This window comes from Haemorhous mexicanus, chromosome 20, assembly GCF_027477595.1.
Source record: "Haemorhous mexicanus isolate bHaeMex1 chromosome 20, bHaeMex1.pri, whole genome shotgun sequence".
NCBI lineage: Eukaryota > Metazoa > Chordata > Aves > Passeriformes > Fringillidae > Haemorhous > Haemorhous mexicanus.
Genome location: NC_082360.1, coordinates 8,231,805 through 8,254,891, shown reverse-complemented (window position 1 = coordinate 8,254,891; position 23,087 = coordinate 8,231,805). Strand labels below are relative to the sequence as shown.

General features: G+C 40.9%; 1 protein-coding gene across 4 annotated transcripts in view; it reads left to right on the top strand.

Annotated features, from left to right (window-relative positions):
* ERN1 (endoplasmic reticulum to nucleus signaling 1) overlaps positions 1 to 23,087 on the top strand; it is a 33,748-nt gene that overhangs the window by 4,771 nt on the left and 5,890 nt on the right. For 2 of the 4 annotated variants that reach the window (XM_059864040.1, XM_059864039.1), the window contains 12 exons: positions 5,726 to 5,837; positions 14,267 to 14,300; positions 15,261 to 15,333; positions 16,003 to 16,075; positions 17,191 to 17,313; positions 17,921 to 18,022; positions 18,416 to 18,677; positions 19,281 to 19,359; positions 20,068 to 20,230; positions 21,045 to 21,163; positions 21,488 to 21,679; positions 22,261 to 22,516. In XM_059864040.1, coding sequence (XP_059720023.1) covers positions 5,726 to 5,837; positions 14,267 to 14,300; positions 15,261 to 15,333; positions 16,003 to 16,075; positions 17,191 to 17,313; positions 17,921 to 18,022; positions 18,416 to 18,677; positions 19,281 to 19,359; positions 20,068 to 20,230; positions 21,045 to 21,163; positions 21,488 to 21,679; positions 22,261 to 22,516 — 1,588 coding nt within the window. Of the gene's footprint in view, positions 1 to 5,725; positions 5,838 to 13,681; positions 13,884 to 14,266; positions 14,301 to 15,260; positions 15,334 to 16,002; positions 16,076 to 17,190; positions 17,314 to 17,901; positions 18,023 to 18,415; positions 18,678 to 19,280; positions 19,360 to 20,067; positions 20,231 to 21,044; positions 21,164 to 21,487; positions 21,680 to 22,260; positions 22,517 to 23,087 lie in introns of those variants that run through there. The other 2 variants (XM_059864041.1, XM_059864042.1) reach the window with 2 other exon arrangements.

Sequence of the window (23,087 nt, the reverse complement as noted above, 5' to 3'; positions counted from 1 at the left end):
CAGACTGTCAAGGCAGTAGAAGCTCTCACTGAATTCCAAAGAGGGTAGGTGTTAAAATAGATGTTGCAATTTCAGATGAAATGAAAGAAGGAACCAAACCAGGTTTTCCTTCCATGTCATTTTCTTTGTTCACTAAATTAAGTTCTTTTTGTTTAGTTACTTCATGTCCTGACATATTTTTTCTTGGAGTCGGTTGATGTATCTTCCTAGAAATAGAATTGCAATATTTAATAAAAGTCTCTTAAGAATTTGCATTGCATCACAACTGTTGGGACCTCACCCTTGCAGGGAGGGAGGACAGGAACTGTGTTACCAGTTATTATAGAGTCTGTCTCAGGACTGAGATTATGATGTCTTTTTGTGGTGGAGAAAGCTCTTACATACTTCACAGAAAAATGAAAACAAGTGTGTCTTGTACATACAGATTTTTATAATTTTTGTAGTTTTTCATTGCAGTGCTTATCCCAGGCTTTAATTAATCCAATAATCAATCAATTACAAAGCTTTGTGTTCAAAATAAAATCTATTCAATATTTGCAACTTTGATACTTCAGTCTCTAGCCACTGATAAAAGTCACAAATAAAAACAAGAGAAAGTATTTTTAATTTCTCAGTCTAGGTGAAACACAAGTAATTATTTAAATAATCAGTTCAATTTTCTATCTATTGCTTGATAAATTTTGAAAGAATAAAGCCTTATTTCCATATTATTATACTAACTCCCTAGCCTTCTCCAAGTGACTATGTAGATAATGAACAAAATAAATGAGCAATATTGCATAGCAAAATCTACAGAGTCATTGGGGTTTTTTTAAATTTAGGTCAAATGCTTCACCAGGGTCAGTGTGCTACTGAGCTGGGTAATGTCAACTGCATGATATCATGTGCTTTGAAAATTGAGTGAATGGATGATTTTAATAATGGCATTTTATGTATTTCATCTGTGTTCAAATACAAATTTAGAAGCAAGGGAAGAACTAATGAAATCTGCCCTATATTCAGTCTTTCCCCCAAAGGAGATGTTATCTTCAACACCCAGGGTTGCAGTGACCACATCAATGTGACTTTGATAGCTGAATATAAGAAAGCCCTTCAGAAGAAGTGAAACTTAAACATAGACCTGAGGTGGCAGGGGGAAGGGGTTTGAGGAAGGAAAAGAAAAGCTGTGTATTTTACAGGGAAATTATGCACGCATGTGGCAGGATCTCCTTGTCTCAGGCATCCCAGGGCTGCAGTGCTGGTTTCTCTCCCAGGGAGCAGAGCTGGGCCCAGAGCAGGTGGGTTCCCTGGCTGGAGAGACCTACTGGCTCTTCCAGGGTGATGTTCCCATGGTGCCTGTGAATGCCACAAGTCCTTCCCACCCCAGGAAAGTTCACATCTCCCTGTTAACCATGCCAGACACCATGGGATGATAGTTGGAAGTGGTGCTTCTCCCCTCCCACACCAAGGGTCCTACACTGAAAAGCTTAGAAAAAGCTGCTGGGATTTCATGATCTTGGTCGTATCTGAGAACTTTCTGAGAACTATCTAGAACTGCCCAGGCAACAGTCAGGTGTTCATTTGGTTTTCCACTGAAACTTGCAGGAGCACATCTTCAGCTATGGTTTTCTTTCTTTGTTGTTCAGCTTGTGACTGGAGGGAAGTACAGAAATGTTTTCCTGCTCTGAGTGCAGTGTGCAGAGGAATCCTTTGCATGTTTGCACTTTCTGTTTGGTCCCAAGTCCTAGGAACCTGCTAAAACACCTACAATCTGGAAGATAATGCTGGTTACTGATGTTTTGATCAGAGTTTCAGAGCTCACATTTAATTCCTTAATTTCTGTATCCTTGATGCCCCAATAAATAAATATTCAAATGTTAAATATGAAAGTGTTAAATCTACAATCTACAACAAATAATCTTCTATACACTGTGTATTCCTGATATGTGATACCCAACCATACTCATGGTGGTTATTTTACAGGCAAATGTTTTGTGAAAATGTTACATGTATTTATTTCTTAATCAGAAGACAGGAAGAGAACATGGTTTATGAAGAATATACTGATTCTGTAAGATAAGATAAAAGATAAGACTTGTACAGAGAATAAGAAGTAGCCTAGAAAAACAATTATAAGTCTGTATGCGCAGACAATGTTGTGGGTTTGCTGTATGTTGTATTTTAGTTGCAGCTAAACTTCAACACTAGTCATTGCATTCTGGGTGTCAAATTCCCACCTGCAATGTAAAGAAACTTGAATAGTTTTAATTTCCTGTCTTTAACAGTTGTATTTTCTTGCTCAATTTGCTGTTTCACTCTAGGTGCAGTTTCACTGTGTTTACTAAACTGAGCTTCACAATCAGATGGTTTTCAGCCCTGAAGGGTTGTGATAGTGAAGCGTGGGTTGTCTTCCCCCCTCACTGCAGAATCAGTGATTCTGGCTTGTTAAATGCTGATTTAAGGAAGACTGGACTAATGATGATTAATCAGCTATACCATCCTAAGTGTACTTTTGTGTACAAAAATACCTAGAGGACAAAATTTTGATTAATTACTTTGATACAGTGGCTATAATAGTTTAACAAAAGTAATAATAGAGACAACTGAGATCTCCTAATTTCACAACAGAGCCCCTCTGCTCTTACACTCAATCAGGTTGTTAGGCTTGAAAGGCACTGTGAGTTCAGTTCTGATCAGTAACATCTTGAGGTGCTTTTTATAGGGCAACTGTTATGCACTGTCCCCTTTGAACACACACTGCAAAGTTTAATCCCAGATGTAAATATTTTATCCAAGTGCAGATGGCTGTGCAGCCTGCATAATTTAACAATGTCTTGTAATGAGTATTATATTTATGTATTAAGATACTTCTCCCATTTTTTTTCTGGCCTTCCAGCAATTGTTTCTGATCTGTGGTTGGTATACTGTTGACTTGTACTTCCATTTTTTTCTGCACTATGTGTTTTACAATGGTGTGCTCCACCTGATTATGACTGCAAAGAAACATGTACAATATTTATAGGTGCAACCTGACTGTTGGCTAGTTAGCACTGTGTTACATTATCCTTTTAGCTCTGTGCTTTTCCTGAAAGTTTAATGCTTTAGTTGGATTGCACTAAAATATGTAGCTGTCCAAAGAAAGTTATTCCTTGTATTTTAATTTGGCAATTAAGTATTTTGCTTTGCAGTAATTCTAACATGAGTTACAATAAGTCATTGAAGACATTAATTATGAAAAATGAATACATTTTCATTTTGTGTGGTAGGCTAAGAACTATATTTAACTGTGAAACTTTGAAACGTGACAGGTGTCACGCAGATGAGCAATGCAGATAACAGCCTGCAAATGAAAAGTTACTTGAGCGAAAACTTGACTGACCCGTTTCTGTTTTCCAAAACTTCTGTTCTGGAAAACGGAAATGGGTCAATCTTAGGATGTCTAGGATCATCTTTAGGCAGGAAGAGAAGAGCAGGCATTAAATTAACATGTTTGTTCTGCTTTGTGTGTGTCGTGGTTTGAGGGGAAATTAGTTTTTTTGGGATGGTGTGGTCACGCTAATCGGTGTCCAGATTTTAATATTGGTATCTGGTTTGTCCACTGAAGGCATGGATACGCCTCTGAGAACACAGGGGGTTAAAAGCTGTGAACTCCCACTGGAAGTTCCTTTTGAGTTCCAGTCTGGGACAAGAGCAGACCTCCCCTGCCCAGCTCCGAGCTGGGCAGGGGTGGGGAGGGGAGTCATGCGGCCGGAGGGAGGTAGGCCAGGCCTGGGCCGAAGGGTGGAGGAGCATTGCACTGCGAGGGCTTCGGGCAGCCATCCTCCATTCCCCCCCGGAGGGAGAGAGAGAGAGAGAGCAGACTGTGCTTGTGATAGTGCGGCTGGTGTGAAGGAGAAGGGCGGGGGTGCCCAGCAGGGCAGCCAGCCGTGGGAGTTCATGAACCAAACCGGCAGAGCCTGGGACTTTTAACCCTTCTTGGGATGATAGAAACCTTGCAAATGCTGATTCCTCCTGGAGTTGGTGAGATTGAGAGAAGTTGAGAAGAATTCTAGGTGGGAGGAGATGATGGAGTGGCCTTTGGCTGGACTTTTTTCTTGAATAGCCATGACAGAACCCTTGAGTTCCTGTGACACACAGACTGCATCTAGGAGGAGGCAATGGCTCAGAGCCAGGAGAGTGTGGTGATGTGAAAGTGTGTGAACAGAGACCACGGGTGAGGAGGGTGATGGTGGTGCCCTCCGTCTTCGAAGAAGAAGAGGAAGATGATCTCTGTTCAAGAGACCCCTCAGCCCCAGGGCGGGGACAGGTGTCCCAAAAGGAGAGGGACTGTGCTCTTTTTTGGAACTGGACAAAGCATCCTTAAAGGGAAAAACCCTAGAAGCAGCTCTGGTCCATGTGCAGTGGTGAGAGCACTGGGCATGGAAGGAAGAGGTCACATGGCAAATGTTCTCCAGGCGGTGCCACACGTGACATGGAAACACGAGAAGTTTTGACTGTTTCCTGGGTGAAGTCTGTGGTGCAAGAGGTACTCCTCTCTTCTCGAAGAATTGAGAATTGATTATCCAAAAGGTGGTAACAGAATTAAGAAATTTGGTGGGGGGAGTAGGAGGAAATTTGGAAGGTTTTCATCCTGTGTTCTGTGTGTTTTTCCCTGTAGCTTTAAGTTAATAAAGTTTTTTTCCTTTCAATCGTAAGTTAGAGCCTGCTCTGCTCTGTCTCTGATCACATCTCACAGTAGATACCAAGAAAAGAGGTATTCTCATAGAAGCACTGGCATTTCGCCAGGCTCAGACCATGACAGTGTGATGGAACACCTCGGACCTAGTTCCCACAATAACTGCATAATTCTGAGTCCTTGGTGTTTGTGTGATGCCCTTTTAATAAAATTCCTTTTCCTGCAAGAGCCGGGCTCAAAACCTGCTTGGGCTGGAGGAAGGACAGTGGCACCAAACTGCTCCCAGGGGCAGAATGAATTGGAATGGGAAATTGAGGTATGAACCCTGCAGCCAGCTGCTTTCTCAGAGATGACTGTGGATGTGCTCATTCTTATGGGTCATGTTCCTTAACAGTGTTATTTACTCTCTACTGCAGAAAGACAATATTGGGAGACATGAGGTATAAAACCACAATTAAGAGATTTACCAGTATGGATCTTCTCCAGCTAACTGGAGAAGCCAACTGCATCTCTCCTGAATATTTTCCCCTTGCTCAGAGGCAGCTGACAGTGCTTGCAGCTCCATCTGTCTCAGCCACAGCAGACTATTGGTCATTGTTCAGTTGTATTTATCCAGGTTCCACCCAGCCAATGTCTCTTCATTTCTAGAGGACTGAACTTGGCAGAGTATGTTCTGTGTACCTGGGAGGAGAATGGCTTTGACATTGACATGTGGGTTTTCTAAGCTGCTCTGAACTTCCTCACTCTTCATAACTTACTACATGGTCTTTTGGTCAGTCCTTTCCTAGATCAGCCCTGTCTCTGGTCTCTCCTAATTCTAGTGCAAGAAGATTTGATATCAAATTGAAAATATAGGTGAAGTTAAAGCTGTTTCTAGAGGAACTTAGCACAGTAACATCAGCAGTGTTAATAGCAAATTAACCAAACCAAAAATCACTGAATTCAAAGAGGCAAGAAAGTTGTTCAGTCTGTGCATTTAAAAGGGATATTCTAACCCATGTACTGTCTGACAGTTATGAGTAAACTCTGTAGTAAATAATCATACTCATCATATTGGTTTTTCTTTTCCAGAACACCAGCTCAGTAACTGTGCCAGAGACACTGTTGTTTGTTTCAACCCTGGATGGAAGTTTGCATGCTGTCAGCAAGAGGACAGGAGCAATCAAGTGGACTTTAAAAGAAGGTGAGCAGGAGGTGTCCTGATGGCCTCTATTCAATAGCAGAAATAACAGTCAAATTAATTGGCAATTCCAACTCTTGTAAGATCTGGTAAATACTTACTTTTCTTCTTTAATTTTGTTCTTGTTCCAGAATTAAGCTACAGTTTTTATAGAGTCATGTTCATCTTCATAATTTCACTTGTAGGTATTTTCCAGGTTTATTTGAGGTTTTTTTTTTAGGTTTTGGGGTGTTTTGTTTGTTTCTTTCCCCTGGATGTTTAAGGTGTGGTGATATAATTGGTAGGTGTCATGTTTTATGGGAATGACTGCAATATAAGCAAGCACAGAACAGAATAGATGTTTCAGCTTCTGGAACTGATGGTAGAGGGATTGCATGATTCTGTCTCTGAATACCCTACATTCTCTGGTGCAGTGCATATCATGCAAACCTCAGGGATTTTTCTATAACAGATGTTTAGGAGCACAGTTTTTTTAAAATAAAAGAGCTGCACTTGTATAAAGGAATTTAACATTGTTCAGTGACTGGAAGTGATTTTGTAATTTTAATTACTGAGCAGAGCTAGTTCTGTCTTGATGAAAAATTTACTATTTGTAAACAAAATTAGCAAATTTTCTTTAGTGGGACTCTGATTATGTATGGCAGTGGTGATAGTAGCAGCTTCACTTCTGGAAATAAATTAGAGGGCCAAAGGGAAGGAGTCAGTGACTGCATCATTCTGTCCTCTGTTTTTAAACCTGTCAGTTTAGTAGGTGAGCTGAAGGGCTGGGAAATGGATTGTGCCTATCTGGTGCCAACCAGTTGTTCTTCTTTGTGAAGCCATTTGTATTTGAAAGCAGATCTATCAGACAAAAAGTTAACTTTTTAAATGAGCAAAAAAGGCTTTTGTAGCTCTTAGAGTAGAAGGGGCTAAGCCAAGTATTTTCTTGAAGGATCTTGGTCTTCTCCCATCTCCTTTTAAATTTAGACCCCTCCTTTTCCTGAACAGCCCTGCCTAAAAGCAGGTTGTCAGTTTCCCAATTTAGTGCTGCTGTAGGCTAAGAAAAACTTGCTGGTCTCTTTGTCATTCCCTTGACACAAACATACCCTGCCTAGTCCTAGTCTAGAAGGGTATCACAACTGGCATTGCTTTGCAGCCACACTTAGTAAGTGGCAAGAGGTTTTATGAAGAAGAAATGAACACACTTTGGTAACAAAAATGATCTTGATCAGAGTGTGTTGCTCAAGGAACTTCCCTTGTTTAAAAAAGAATTGTTGCAAAACTCTTGCTGGTTCTGTAGAACTGCCAGACTGGATAATCTAGTTTTATGGAACTTCTTGTTTCCTCTCTGTTGCTAACTTCTGCATCTTAGGTACATGAGTTGTACTCACTTGATTTTTGCAAAGCTCTTATTGCTCCTTAGTTTATTTCTGTGTAATAGGGCAACACACAGGGATCAATGAAAGAAGAATTAGTGGTAGGTATCAGTATTCCAAGATGCCTCCTGAGTTAAGTGGACATGGAACAAGGGCCTGGACATATAAATTGGTGACTGAATTTGTAATGGGAGGGGGTTTATTTATTTTTGTAAATCTGTATTTGTTGGTGGTCACCCTGTGGGTGGGGAGCCCAACAGACAAGACAGTGTTGGAAACAAATGAAAGCCCATTCAGCTTTCTGTGCTGAACCCCTGGGGAGACCTAATAGTGCAGAATTCATTATTAATATTAGTGTATAAACACAGTAGTTGGGTGCACTGTCTGTCAGCAACATGCTGCTGCTGTAACAGAGACTGCCTGGCTGAGAGCTGCCTGCACTGCAAGCAGTGCTCTTGCAGGTGCCATTTTACCCTGATTACCATGATAAACCATGTGTTGTAGCTCAGGTGCTTTGAGAAGTTGTGGAGGTCACCTGGAGCACTGCAGTGGCACGCACCAGGAAGGGAACATTTTATTACTGCACTTGAGCAGGAAGGTATTTAACAAAGGGCAATTCAGGTACATTTTATTTTCATTACGGAAAAAAAAACCAAGGCCATGTTCATTATCAGGCCGTGCTTAAACAAACATGAATATCTTGCTATGTGTGGCTTTTTTTCATTTAGCACTGAAGCTTATCTTAGGTGTGTGGAGTAAATGAGCCAGTGATTATCACCACAATAACATGTTTGGGTTTCCTTCCTTCATGCAGTGCTGGCAAGAAAGGCAGTCAGAATAGTTGTGCTGCCTATAAAGCAGGGAAAAATTAGGTCAGTTAGGAATAGGACTTTCCACTGTCAGAAATAAGCTGTGTCCCTGCAGTTATGTGATGAGACTGTGGACTTACTTGTTGAGGGTGCTTAAAATCTTCATTTCCTGTTGACTTCAATGGGTCTTGTTCTCTGGCAGCTCTCAGGATTTTTCAGTGAGCAGGTAGCTCATGCTGTCCATTTCATGGGCCTTGGGAAGCTGGCAAATGGTTGGAAAGTTTAGAGAAAAACCCATATTCCTCCTCCCCTGTGATTTATGAGAGGCACCTTTGCTTGTGCTGTGACCCCACACAAAGAGCTGGTGTTGAAGGCACCCGTTGGTGCCTCTGTTGGAAGGGCTGTGGCTCACATTTCACAGCAGCAGCTGAATGAGGCTCTTGGTGCCACCCCTGATCAATACAAGGAGCTGTCAGCCCTGAGTGACAGTGGGACAGGCTCCCGTAGGCTCCCACGTTTTCTGCACTTGCCACTGGCAGGATACTTAGTCAGCATCCTCAGTAAGGTTCCTTAGGATGAAACATCTTCCCCAAAACTGATGGAAATTAAACAACTTCTGTCATTTCCTGCAGACCTCTTTGAAAGGTACAGAGGTACAGCATTAAGATTTGTGTTTACATGCAAGTGGACAGAGAAAGAGATGGTCATGAGAGCCTGTTGGCAAGGCAGAATCTGGAGAAAGCTTTCCTCCTCGCTGTCAGACTTTATTTCACAGTTCTGATTTCAGTGTGAGCTTTAAGAGTGTGATTTTAAGACTGTGCTGCTCCCTCACGTTTGTAAAACTCACCTTGTGTGTCTCTGTTAACTCAGGAGCTTGGGCTATTGAACACAATATTGAATTTGAGATGCTAAGGCTGCAATGTTTCAAGCTATACTCTTGGGCAGGCTGTTCCTCTGTTCTCTCTGTCCAGTTGTATTGTTCAAAGGGATCGCTCTTTATTTTCATTCACCAGCTCCTTAAAAGCTTTCCCTTAAGAACTAATTCAAAGTATTTTGCCAGAAGAACATTTAATATATGTAGATTTGGATCCTCATTTAGAGCCAGTAGAAATTTTGTTATGATCTTCAGTTCTTTGTAGCAGTCAAAAAATGATGGCCCAAAATCAGTTTAAAAGGTTTTGATTTCCAACACCTCACTCATAACCTGTAGATTTTAGAGGGCTCTTATGATAAGACAAAGGTATAAAGATTCTATCTATTTATGGGATCCAATATACACATTTTAAAGGGCAAGTCTGAGGTCTGTAGGTCCTGCTTTAGTAACAGTGGTTTTTCCCACGCAAGAAATAATATCTTTGTGCATAGTTGTAAATTAATAAGGATTGTCAAAACGAACCAGTTGTAGAACAGTACTGTTTTCAGCAAATTCCAGAGCACAGTTTGTGTCTCCAGCCTCATTCACAGTCCCTGCAGCAGCAGATGAGGATGGGTTTAAATTGGCCCGTTAGCCCAAAGCTTGCAGTGGGGCCTCAGGGCAGGAAACCGTTTTTTCCAGCTCATTCCAGTGGGGCAGTGACTTACTGTTTCAGCCTCCCACTTCTCCTTTCCAGTCATTGGCTCTAAGGGCACGTTACAGTGATGACAACATGAAACTTTATCTTTATCTTGTACGTTAAAAATACTCAGAGTTTGGGCAAAGGGCAAATTTGTCTTACACTGTATTTGTGAAATATGGAGAAAAGTCAAATGCATTATATTTAGTGTATGGGTACAGTTTCATAAGGCTTTTTTCCATATATGTATGCAAAGTGTGGGTCAGAACCATCTGAAACGTGTTGCACACTTCTGCCCACTCACAAATATATTCTGGCCATGATGCAACCAAAACTGGATTGGGACATCTGCCTGCTGCCAGGTCAAAATGTTCCTTTTTGGGAATTGGAATAGAGCCAAATAATTTACCAAATTACTAGGCAGACATTATGTTAACAGGTTTCTAATAACTGCTGTACTTGTAAACAAACACTTGGAGTTCTAGAATAAATCTTTATAATGTAGGTTTAATCTTCTTTTAATTTTTTTTTCTTAACAAGGTTATTTTATAATTTTTTTTGCTAATAGAGGCTGTGTTACCATTTCAGGAAGCTAAAGGTGGTGTGTGCTGAATTGCAGGTTTTTAATGTAGGAATCAGTAACATAATCTGTCTTAGTGGAGGCTGCAGAAAAAAAAGAATTGGAAACCCTTGGAAATATCTATAGAAAATTCAGTCTTCTCTCCAGCACTGGAGATATTTACAGGATGGTGTCCTGCTTTCTAACTCACTCCCACCATGCTCCAGAGTTGTTTTGACATTTGTTTTCTTAGTCTACAAAGTGGAAAAATCTTTCTGTAAGACCTTGCAAGAATTTGGCTTTTCTCTGCTACATGGGATGGAAGCTTGAGGGAGAGGGAGATGTATTTTTCAGTTTTATCACATTTTCTGTCCAGCTTTCATTCCAGTACAGAAAGGTTGTTGCTTTGTTCAGTGGTTGTCACCACTGCTGTTGGTATTGGAGCAGATCAGGCCTGTTAGAGGGACTTTCCCAGTTACAGGGAACTGCAGTCCAGGGAGTTTTGAAAGCAGTGACGTGGTTCAGTCCCAGCATGTCAACACTTGACTGGGGAGCAGCTGGAGAGGAAAGGAGAGGACTCAGTGCTCTTACTTTTGCAAGAGCTTTTTCTGTCTGACCCCTTGTGGAGCAAAAGGTGACTTCAGTCACAAGAGGGCTCCCTCTTTTACTGGTCTGTGTTCAAGCATATGAAAACTATTCTAAGAACTGGCAACAATTAATTGAACTTAAGAGTCTCTTTTTATCTCAGAGCAAGTTCTTATTTCAAAACAAACTTTGAAATAGAGGTTGGAACAGGTCCCAAACCACATGAAAGTGAATGTGAAGAGTTTATTGTCTGTCTTCAAAGGATCTCTGCAGAGCCACAACCTGGGTTCAGGATCATGAAGGTGTTAAGAAAATGGGAAAATTTACATCACCTCAGTAACTAAAAATGTAGAAAAATGGCTTTCCACAGTCTGTCTTTCCAGGTGAATGGTGCTAGTAGTGACAGGAGAATTCCTTTCACTTTAGAAAACTAACTGTTCCATCCTTGTGAAGAGCCTTATACATGGAAATGAATCAGAAATCTGTAAATGCTTTCTAACAATTCATCCACAACACTTCAGTGTGCAGGAAGCCATCAGAATAATCAGTGTTTTGGCTCTGTGCCACTAAGTACTAAAAAAATTCCTGCAGCTTTGTCATAACTTCTTAATTTGTTCTATCTACCACTTTTTTATCTTTGCTCATAAATCAAGTTTCAGTTATTAAGAAATCAAGTAAAAGCAGGATTTTTTTATTTCTGATGAAGAATATGATGTTGAAGACATGGTACTAAAGAGAAGTTCACAGACTTTCATGACAGTGATGCTTCTGTACACACTAAATAGCTTGGGGTTTGCCATAAGACCTTCATGTCATCTGATAGGCAGCAGTGCTTCAGAAAAACACTGCAAAACATGGAGACCTTAATGAGACTTCTGGCATTGTTTAAAGTGCAGAAGACTTTTATTGATGACATTGGAAACTGCTTTAAGTGACATTTTCCCAACAGCTTTCAGAAATACAAGCTGAGGGATAAAAGCTCAATGCAAGTAATTATTGCACAGATATGTTTGTGTCCTTTCACTCTTGTGATACTGTGTGGTCAATAAAGCCATGCAAAAATTCTCAGATCTTTAACTGGAGCAGAGGGGAGTGCTTTATTTTGGTTGATAAACTTAGATTGCCCAGTCTTAGAAAATTAAGTAAAACCAAGCTATTAGCCCAAAAATGTTTTGCTGTATTACTACTCTCCACTGTATTTTCAGGATAGAGAGGGAGCTCTAGGGAAGCATTACTAACCAGGCTTTCCTGCAAATGTCAAGGACAAACCAGGATCAGTTGCTAGAAGACACAATCTACCTTTGAAATTTCCTGTAATTGTTCATGTTTTCCTGAGCAGTGTTTGAAAAACCCCTGAAATGCTGAGATATTTGAGGCAATCCCAGTCTGTGCTGGTCTGCTGAGGTGTCCTGCCACTAACAGTGCAGTTAGCAAAGTTGGAGATTGACTCGGATTGTAGTAGTTTTACACTGTAATTTCATCTAACAGCTTCACACCACCATTTAATTCACAGAAGAAATAGTCCTCAATTAAAATTAAAAGTTTCTGAAGATTATTCTGACGATAAACTATTTATGTTCGTTAGTCTTATGTTTAGCCCAGGTTGACTAGAAAGTGATTTTATAGACAATCTGCATTGTTAAAAATGAAACAATAAATATGCAGTCACTTCAAAAAGAAGTTGTGCAGCTTTGTTACTCCTAGTGATCATTTGAGGGCATTTTTAGGAATAGGAAAGAGTTGCCTCAGTGCTGCTGGTGAAACTGCTGTTGTCTCACAATAGTCACTGGCACCACAGGTGAGAGCTTATTTTCTTACCATGTCAGACACTCTCTGTGTAATCAGTTCTTCAAGAGACTTAAAAATTTTATTTGGCTTTTGCCTTTAGCAATGCTTGTAGAGTTTGCATTAAATCTTACTTAACTGAGCCAGGTGTTGCTTGTTCTGAGCCAGGTGTCACTTGTTCTGATTCATGATGCTGTTTCTTTCACAAAACTGAGCATTCCCTTCCCATGAAGCATTTGTGATTACAAAACCTCTTGCCTTTGGTCTTTAATGTCTTTCTTCTTTTAGGTCATTTCACCCAGATTTAGGGATACCCTGAGTCCATAAACTTGGTCTCAGTTTGCCTTTAGTAGTTCAACCCAGCAGCTCAGCTCAAGTCAATCCACTGTATACGATGGGCAAAAAATGCTTTTTTTCTTGCTTTTCCCTAGGGATGGAGAGCTGATGATGTAAGTCACCATGTGTTGTATTAGATATTAGAAAGCTCGTGGAATACTTCAAGCAAACATTGAGAAATAATTGACATATAAGCAATGGGGGGGGGGTGTCCCTCCCAACATATCCTGAAACCAGTTTCTTCACACAAGGGATAGAAATGAATTGCTTGATGTAGTTAATGCAATAAAAGGTCTGACTAAGCAGCCTGGTCTGTAGAGGCAGATACAGAAGATGAGTCACTAAGTTCCTTTGTTTCAATGTTAATTATTCTTATGGGCTTTGATGTATGTTTGGGGTCTCAATGAATTAAATGGAGTTTATTTTTATGCCTTTGGAACTGTATCCTGGAACATTTTTTAGGCTTGAAGAGAAAAAAATTACATGTAGTTATGTGCTGAACAAAGCTGCTCTGAGTGTTTACTGTTGTAAGAAGAAATCAAGGAAATAAAGATAACTGTACTGTTGTCCTCATATCCTGCTTTCTTTCTGTCTCTGGCATTAAATGTGCTTCTTTAGGTGGCTGCTGCTTTCAGCTGTGTTGCAGCCAGGGATCTGCTTGGGTAGGGGGTTATGATTTGTTAATCCATGTAAAACCAGGTCATCGTTGCAGGCCATTGCCACCAAAACCAGCAGCTGGTGTGTTGCCATGCCCTGCAGAGTGGTACAGACTCTGTAAGCCCTGGGTACTAAACCCTGAATTTCCTGTTCTTGTCTTGCTTAGCTCTGCAGATACCCCAGTACACCCAGGCTGCCCACAACCTGTGCCAGTTTCCCATCAAAGGCTGTCAAAACATCAGTGTTTTTGTTCTCATTTCCTTCCTGTTGCATCATGATGTTTGCATGGAGACAGAAGAGGTGTTTGCTTGGTCATTTTTCATCCTCTTACTCAGACTCATTCCAGTGAAGTTTGATTTTCCCTGTGGAAGTGGAGATACTTAGAGGATTGCATCCTCTTGGCTTCTGAGGTATTTTCTGCCAGTATACCCATTAATAAGCACATGTTTGTCTTGGAAATTGTAGAGTGTGTCTTATAAATCAGGATACTTCTATGGTTTTGGCATCAGGAGTGAAAATCCTGTCATTCAGGATTTTGTAAGCTCTCAGTCATTTTGAGGTATTTAGTGTTGGTAAAACTGAACAAAGGGCTTCAGAAGACATTCCCAAGTGCTTTGTAGTTTCCCATTTTATGAACTAAGTTCCAGGAACAAGAGGAGGCTGCTGAGAGTTGACTTTCAAACTGTGCATCAGCCTTTCTAAAGATGTTGCAGGCCTGACTAGATCCTGTATCTGGTGAGTTCAAGGGATTGACTTGCTAGTATTTTGACTTTTTCTTTTTCTGTATGTGCAGATCCTGTCCTCCAGGTGCCGATCCATGTGGAAGAGTAAGTCTGTTTCCTTTATCTCATTTACAGCTTGTTCAATTTTCACCCACATCTTGAAATTTGGTTTAATTTTAACCAAATCCATCTGTGTTCTAGACAAGCTGCACACTTTGCAGAAGGCCATTTAAGGAGGCATGGGGAACAGATAAAAGGATAGAATTAGCTACATATAATAGCAAAGAAGAAACATCCTGTCTGCAACCTTGTTCTCTGGAGCTCTTGCTGGTTTTGGACATCAGGGCTGTGAACTGTGCCACAAGTGGCAGGTGGGAAGTGACAGAGCCAGGACTGATTCTGGGTTCTGTACTTACCCCCCTCCAACAGAGACTAAAACCAGTGAAACACAGGAAACTACAACCACCACCACTGTCACAACCAGAATCTGCAAATGACATCCTTGAGCTGTAAATTCAGATTGGTCCCTGGAGCAACCTCACGTTTAGCTAGAAAATTTGGGGCTTGAACTTTGTCTCTGAAGTCAAGGGTGACATCCTTTCTTTTTTTGATCATAGAACCAATAGACATTAGGGTTTGAGTGAGTTTGGGGGTCTTTGTGTAGTTTGGGTGTAGGGATCCCTTTACCTCTCAAATTTAGTTAATTCTGGAAACTCTTTCATTGTTTCCTGCCTTCCTTATGCTCTCTGGTTTTCTTTATTTGTTTGGGTTTGTTCTAAATCTGTGTCATTTTAAGAGCTTGTAGGTTTAGTTTAAAAGCTTTTACCTGAGTCATTGCCTGCCACATTTGGATCTTTGTGCATTCAAATACATTAGTGATCTTAGGTTTTATCAGTTCTGACACTTCCTTATATTTTTTAATTTTCACCATTAATAAATTAAACTTCAAAAAAATTTAATGTCAGATGAACTTCTCTGTAAAGCCAGCAGTGACCACAGTTTCTTCCCTGCTCTCTGAGAAGCCCAGTACATTTTTATCATTTATAATTGCTGCTTAAATCCTAGGCCAGCATTTCTTCCAGACCCAAATGATGGCAGTTTGTACACACTCGGTGGCAAGAACAGTGAAGGCTTGACTGTAAGTATATTTTTAAATTCTGTCCTAAAAAGTGCTCCAGTCAACCCCGTGCCTTTGCAGAAGGAAAACATACTTTTATTTTGTTAGAGAAGAATGTTGCCACCTTGTGATTGTCAGGAAGTGATTTCTACTTGAAAATATCTACACCACATCTTGTCCCCATGTATGAATTTTCTGTAACTTGCTAAAATAATGATAATTACAAATCAAATTTATGTTTTGTTATCCAAATTCTGAATCATCTCAGTGTGATTTGATGGGAAGTTGTACCCAAAATAACATCAATCAGATGTGTTGCTCTCCCCAAATACATTTCAAAAGCCATCTGCCAGAAGCAGGATTAATAAATGCTCTGTGCTAACCCCTTTGGAAGATCTTTATAAGATTTAGTAAGCAAACAAAAATGCTGAACCTTTCAAATTAGTCACCAATCCATGTAGGCCTCAGCTACTGCTTAATGCTTGACTTTTTTTTTTAAACTTTGTGGTGATACTCAGATAAAATGTTTGGCTTCCTACAAGAATTTTTTCCTCAGTTGCTATGATTTCCCTTAGGAACTTGAGCATTGTTAAATATTTTAGTATTAACTCTTGCTGAATTCTCAGGTATTATGATAATAGAAATAACCAATACAATTATTACTTGTTTGTTTGTTTGTTTTTCCCCTAGAAACTTCCATTTACTATCCCAGAGCTGGTGCAGGCATCTCCCTGTCGCAGTTCTGATGGGATCCTGTACATGGGTGAGCTCAAATTTTATCTCTTTTAGATTGCAAGATGTTCAGCAACTACAAAATGTAGAGACTCCCAGACAGACTGAAGGAAATAGGCCTTATTTTGGGTATTAATTATGATTTTTCATAAATCTTTCTGATAACAGAAAATCTGATTAATATAGAATGCAGTTCCTGTGTGATGATTAAAACCAACTGGTTTTTCTAAAGGAATAAATACCTTTTCTTAGCAGTGAGATGCTTCTATGGGGATGTTTTGTTTCTTGAGATGCAGTCTCTCAACAAAATATGACTTCTACTTAAAATCTTCTTATGATTAGAAATGTCATTGACTGCCTGATAATTAGGATAAAATTAGCAATCCCATTGCACCAGTTAGACATCCTCCATTGTCTGACATACAGTCAGTTCATTTACAGTACAAATAATAAATGTATTGCTCACTGTCCTGACTAATTCTAATTGCAGATGGATTTGGGAGGAGAAAAGGAGAAGAAAGGACAGTTATTACTTATCACACCAGTAAAATATGTGAAGATCAGAGTGAGCTTAGTACTGGGGTTTTTAAATCTCCTAAAGGGCCAATGTTTGTGGTTCTCCACTTCAAGTCTTGCCTGTAAATGAGAGAAAAATGTTTATTTGAAGCTTCTAAACATGACATACATGTATTAACTTCAAAGAAATTCTTAAGGCCATGGCTCACATAGTCTTGAGTGGGATGTTTGGATTACAATCCTTAAGCAATTTGTAAGGTGTAGACCCTCACTTTTTTTTTTCCCACCTCCTGTCTTTCACCATGAGCACTTCAGTCTCCTCATCTGAGAGCTTCTGGGATCTGCTGCACTCAGAGTTCTGTTAGATTTTATGTGTGAAAAAATCATTCAGCTAATAGTGCTTACTCTTCTAAATATTGTATTTAGGTTTGGGGTTTGTGGTCAGTATTTGGGATTAGCCAGTAGTGCTAAATGACAAACCTAAGCCTGACTGTGAAAAACTGTTTTATTAAAAATGCTTTATTTGTGCTAAGTCCATGAGTCTACTAAAGAAAAAAAAAAGACTGAAAAGATGAATGAAAGTGCAGTTTTCACATCTGAATGGTAATCTGACTTCAATTATGATTTCAGGTAAAAAGCAGGATATTTGGTACGTGGTTGACCTCATGACTGGGGAGAAACAGCAGACCTTGACTTCCTCTTTTGCAGAAAGTCTTTGCCCATCAACATCCCTCCTGTATCTTGGGAGAACAGGTCATATGCTTTTTTTACTCTTGTTTAAAAGAAAATTCTGATTTTTAAAGTTTAGGCTCATAACAAATGACCCTGTGGTCAGTTCAGGTTTTCAAGTTTATTTCTTGGAAAAACTTCTGTGAATTATGATTTTAGACTGTACACAGAAGAATTATTAACTTTAGCAGCAGAGAGATAATGTTTTTTAAACTTTGGCAGTAGGTTCATTATTCTTTTTGTTGACAAGGTGGCATTTGTATTGTAATTAATGGTGTATTCCAGTACCAGCTGTGAACTGTTTGTTCTCTAACATTCAGCTTTTAAAAAACTGTTTAAAGAGGATGGAAATAGAGCAGATCCACTGACATCACAAGTGCAGTGTGCTAAATACCTGGTAAAGTTAGACCAACACCATGGAGATGTTGACTAGAAACAGGAATAAGTGTTACAGACTTGTTCTTTAACCTCTCTATCAATGTGTCCCTTTAAGTGGGATAGTGTTGAGAAAAAAGGAAATGCTGACAGCAGTGAGTGCTGTGTGGTGTTTGAGGAGTGTCTCAGATTTGAGAAGATTGATTCTATTCTCTCACAGGTTTTTTTGCTTCACAGACTGTGTATCTTTTAACAGAGTACACGATCACAATGTATGACACCAAAAAGAAGGAGCTGCGATGGAATGCCACCTATTTTGATTATGCAGCTACTTTGCCTGATGAAGATATAAAATACAGTAAGAATTTAATTGCTGTCTTCCTCCTGCAATGGAGTTTTGTATATAGGAAAAAATATTCTGATTTTTTTGTGCAGTGCATGTACTTCTGCCCATTTTTATCCATCTCATACTGCAATATCTAAAGCCTGTTAGGTAGCTTCAGGTAAATTAGGTGCAGCTCTTGAAGATGTGATTCCTTAAAATCAGTGAGAAATGGCAGGAGAGGCAGCAAATCTGAACTCTGGTGCACAACCTGCTTGCAGTGCTCTTGAATGGCAGCTGGACTTGTGTCTGCCCAGTTCTGGCCAAGGCTTTGCTGCTCAGCTGCTGTGCAGTGAAAGGTATGGTGGTGTCTGCACTCCAGAGCTGTTCCTGTGCATTGTTAAAGCTCCACACGTTTGTGCATTGCAGAAATGTCCCACTTTGTGTCCAACGGGGACGGGCTGGTGGTGACGGTGGACAGCGAGTCCGGGGACGTGCTGTGGATCCAGAATTACGCGTCCCCCGTGGTGGCCTTTTACATCTGGCAGCGAGAGGGGCTGAGGAAAGTCCTGCACACCAACGTGGGCATCGAGACCCTGCGCTACCTGACCTTCATGTCCGGGGAGGTTGGACACATCACCAAGTGGAAATATCCATTCCCTAAGGAAACAGAGACCAAGAGCAAACTAACGTGAGCCTGAGATTCTGCTGTTCTCTCTGTCCATTTGACAGCTTTGTCATTAAACAGCACAGTTAAGCGTTGTGCTACAAGTTGCAACATGGTGAAAAGAATGCATAAAAACATTTCTGGTTCTCCAGGTGTTCTTTTATATAATATTTGATCTTTTAGTGTGTAAGATTAGAGACCAAACCAAAAAATGTATAAACTTAGGAAGTGTATATTCCTAAGTTTTATCAGATGTTCTGTGTTGAATAGTTTCTCACAATGAGGAATTTAATTGGTTTTCCTAATGTGAAGCCTTTCACACTATAAAAATGGTGCATAGCATTTTGGCAAATGCCAGTTATTGAAAAATGCAGAAATAGGACATGAGTTATGTCAAATGAGTGACAGTGCTGTGAATAATGAACTGACAATGCTTTTATAATTTAAAAAAAGCTTCATAGTACAGCAGTACTTCAAATAATGTTACAGATCAAGGCTTTTCAAGATACAAATACTGATGATTTGGGAAGCTCCTGCATTGGTTCTGCAGGGTTGTGGTGCCCAGGTTTTAGCTGAGATGCTAACACATCCATTTGCCTGCTGCTAACAGTGACTGTGTTTCTGCAGCCCAACCCTGTACGTAGGGAAATACTCCACGAGTTTGTACGCGTCACCCTCCATGGTGCACGAGGGAGTCACTGTCGTGGTGAGTGGGGAGCTGCCAGGTGGGAAAGTGCCTTTCTGAAATGAGTGTTTTCCTGGGCTGGGTAGAAAGCTGGAAATAGAATTGTGCATAAAATTATATTAAATTAAAATAGAAAATAGAACACTGTAGACTGTACAGCTACAGAAATTTGAGGGTTTTGAGATTTTTATCAACAAGTGCATAGCAAATTAAGTGTTTCCTGAAACAACTAACAACCATAGAATACATGACCATACTTCCAGGATCATTTCCAATGTTGCAAAGCAGTAACTGCAGCTCCCTAGGAACTGTGCCAGGCAGGCTCAGCAGGAGCAGACCTGAGGTTACTGCTATTGTTGGTGCTTTGTGGTTCATGTTTAAATTGCTGGTTTGTTCATCAAAGTAACTCCCCACAAACAGGAAACTGCATCATAGTTCTGTTTTGCTCATTGTGGCTGCCAGATAGGAAATACAGATCCTGCTTAACTGTAGGGGAAAACAAAAAAAGTGTAATCTCATCTCCCAGGCAGCATGTCCCTGAAAAGGTCCAGTGTCCAAGGTTGTGGCAGCAGCTGCTGAGGGCGTAATGGCTGTGTTTACTCACAGTGACTTTGCTGCCAGTAATCTTTGCTTGCCCACCCATTTTGACCTCCAGATTTTAAATTTAGTTGCCTATTGAAATGTTCTAAGGTCACAGTAGCAGTAATTGAAACACTGATCTCTCTGCAGCCCCGTGGCAGTGCCATTCCCTTGCTGGAGGGTCCAAAAACAGAAGGAGTCACCATTGAAGACAACGGCGAGTGCGTGATCACGCCCAGCACCGATGTCAAGTTTTCGGGCAGGCTGAAGGAAAAGCACAAGCTCAACTACTGGAATGACTGGCTGCTGATAGGTGTGGGAGGCCCTGCCTGGCTATAATTACTGAATTCTAGTAATAGTGTCTGATTTATCTTCATTTACATATAAAATAATGTGTTATATATCCACTTGCCTTCTGTATTTCCCAAGGCTCCTGTCTTATTCTGGGACAAGGTGAAGTGCTCCATGTGTGGAAAATGATTTATTGCTTATTTGCCCCCTCGCTCAGAGAGGGGTATACTAATTTATTATTTACTGTAAATACTGTGTTTGGGTCCATTTGGATTTTTTATTGTGCATGCTGTTACCTTAATTCTCATCACATGGATCAGACAGTCATGTTTTTTCCTTTTTGTAAATGGATTAAAACACAGAGGCTGAAGATGATGTTTATTAATAGTCAGCCTGTCCTCTGTGTCCCAAGTCCTTGAATTTTGGAATTGACTTTTCAGTGCATTTACAATTTTGCTTCAAAAATGAGGAGCTGTCTGAGGTTCAGTTTTAAGTGATGACTGGTGATGATTGAGTGATGTATGTGACAGGAGCTCTGGGGCAGGGACAGTGTGCAACTTTCAGCTTTTTAAAGTGCCATCTTTCTCTTCCCACGATCCCTTTCCTTGCTAACACCCTCTCTCCTGCATGTTAGGCAGTTCCCTGAAGCAGTTCATGTTCCCCTGCAGCTTTCAGTGACCTCTGCCCTCCATTTTCCCTCTCCTTTCTCTTTCTTGCTCTATACATGAGCATCATGTTTTGTGATGGTCTCACTCTTCAGCAAAGATGCTGCAATCAAGGATATCTTTCCTAAAAAAGGACAACTTTCTGTTTCAACAAATGTGTTTTATTTAAAGGGCACCATGAAACACCATTGTCTGCCCCCACAAAGATCCTGGAGAAATTCCCAAGCAACTTACCAAAGAGGCCTGAAAATGTGATTCCAGCTGACTCCGAGAAAGCCACTATTGAAGAGGTTTGTGATGAGAATCATTCTCTTACTGCATGAGAGAAGAATGTAAAGGAGTGGAAGTTGGGGAAGGATACAGAAGGAAAATGCATGGAGTTACTTCACATTTTTTGTGTCAGATGTTCATGTACTTTGCACGTAGAATCACTGGTATGAGGAAGTGTGATTCTTGTTTCAGAGTTAAGGCTTTCTGCTGCATTTTTTTCCCCACATGCAAACTTTGACTTTGGTAGGTTTAGGAATTACTGAAAATGATGTAGCAGAAAGGCTGGCTATGAATGCCTCATTACCCACAGAGATACTGAGCTAACAGAGCTTTCTTTGCCTCAGGTCATTGATATTGTTGAAGGTTCCTCAACAGAAGGGCCTCCAGCTGCTCCAAAGGATATGGAGGAGACTCCTGCTCGGCCCATCCCGCGGCCAGAGGCTCCAGTGGACTCCATGCTGAAGGACATGGCCACGATCATCCTCAGCACTTTCCTGCTTGTGGGCTGGGTGGCTTTTATCATCACCTACCCAATGGTAATGCTGACCTGGCTTGATGTGCTTTTGAGTGTTGGGAGCATCAGGAATGTTGTAGAGCCCAGAAATAATACAAGAGTTAGTGACTCACTCCAAGGATATTTCCCTCTTCACAGACGTGCACTGGGGAGCAAAGGCACAAGTTTGACTTAACAGGGATTTCTCTGGCCATATGTGCCAGCTCTAGAGAGGTTTTCTTTTCCTTCCACCAGCTGTGGTTTTTGTAGGTATTGCTCTTTTTGGATATGATCACAGCACTATTGGCTTTGCTCCTCTCTTCCTCACCTGAAACCACCATCAGGTTTTCCAGGTTTTGAATCAAAGCCTTTATCCTTCTGTGGCTTAAAGACTCCTGGTCAACCTAGTAACAGCTTTTTTAACCAAGCCATGTGATTTCTCATCTTGGCAGTGGAAGTCCAGAATGAAATAGAAATTGTGAGTGAACATTCCCCAGCCTGTGTGGTTGGCAGGGACAGGGCAGGAGAGTTTGGCTCCCACCTTTTAGGAGTAGCTTCCCAGTAGCTGTAGAGTTCCCTTTAGTGACCTGACTGCCAAATCTTCACTGAGGTCCCTTCTCACAGAGTGTCCACCAGCAGCAGCAGAGGCAGCATCAGCTGGAAGAGAAGATCCAGCTCTTGCAGCAGCAGAAGCTGCCCTTTGGTGCTCCGGGTGAGCTCCCGCCCGAGGCAGATTTCCTGGACACGTCGTACGGCCGGACAGAGAGCTCAGCTGCCAGCACCCCAAACCTGTCCCCCAGAGCTTCAAACCACTCTGCCTACTCCAACGTTTCCACATCTGATGTTGGGAGCTGCCTCTCCACTGAGCAAGAAGAGGGAGGTAAAGTTGACTCAGTGTGGTTTATTCTGTTTCTATTCCCCAGTCTGTGTAATGGTACAGTGCAATAGTTATTGATGATACTTCATAGCTCAGCAAGATGAAAAGAACCATTCAGGCTGGGCCCTGCACCTCAGCAGCATTGTTGCTTTACAGTAACAGCTAGCTGTAGGCTTGTGCTGCCCAGGGGAGTGTGTTCTTGTCACTTGCAGCCATTCTAGGGAGATACTCATTTAAATAAAAACATGTATTAAGATTAACTGGACTCAAGAAATGGGGATTAGGCAGCACAACCATACTGCCTGGTCTTGCTGTGCATTCATTGTCCCTTCAAAGGCTACTAAACCCACTTCCATTACTGTCAGCCAGCATTTCCTAAAGGCAACATCAACTTTTAGAAAGAGTTTGGCTGCTGTGAACACTCATTTCTCACAGCCATGAGCCATAAGGTGTGTGTAAATGTGTTTTGATTCTTGATGATGGCTCATTGGGTCACCACAGACTCTTTGCCTACTCAGAGTAAGTACCAACATGGACATGTTCATTTCTTTTGATCATATGTGTGTTAAATTTA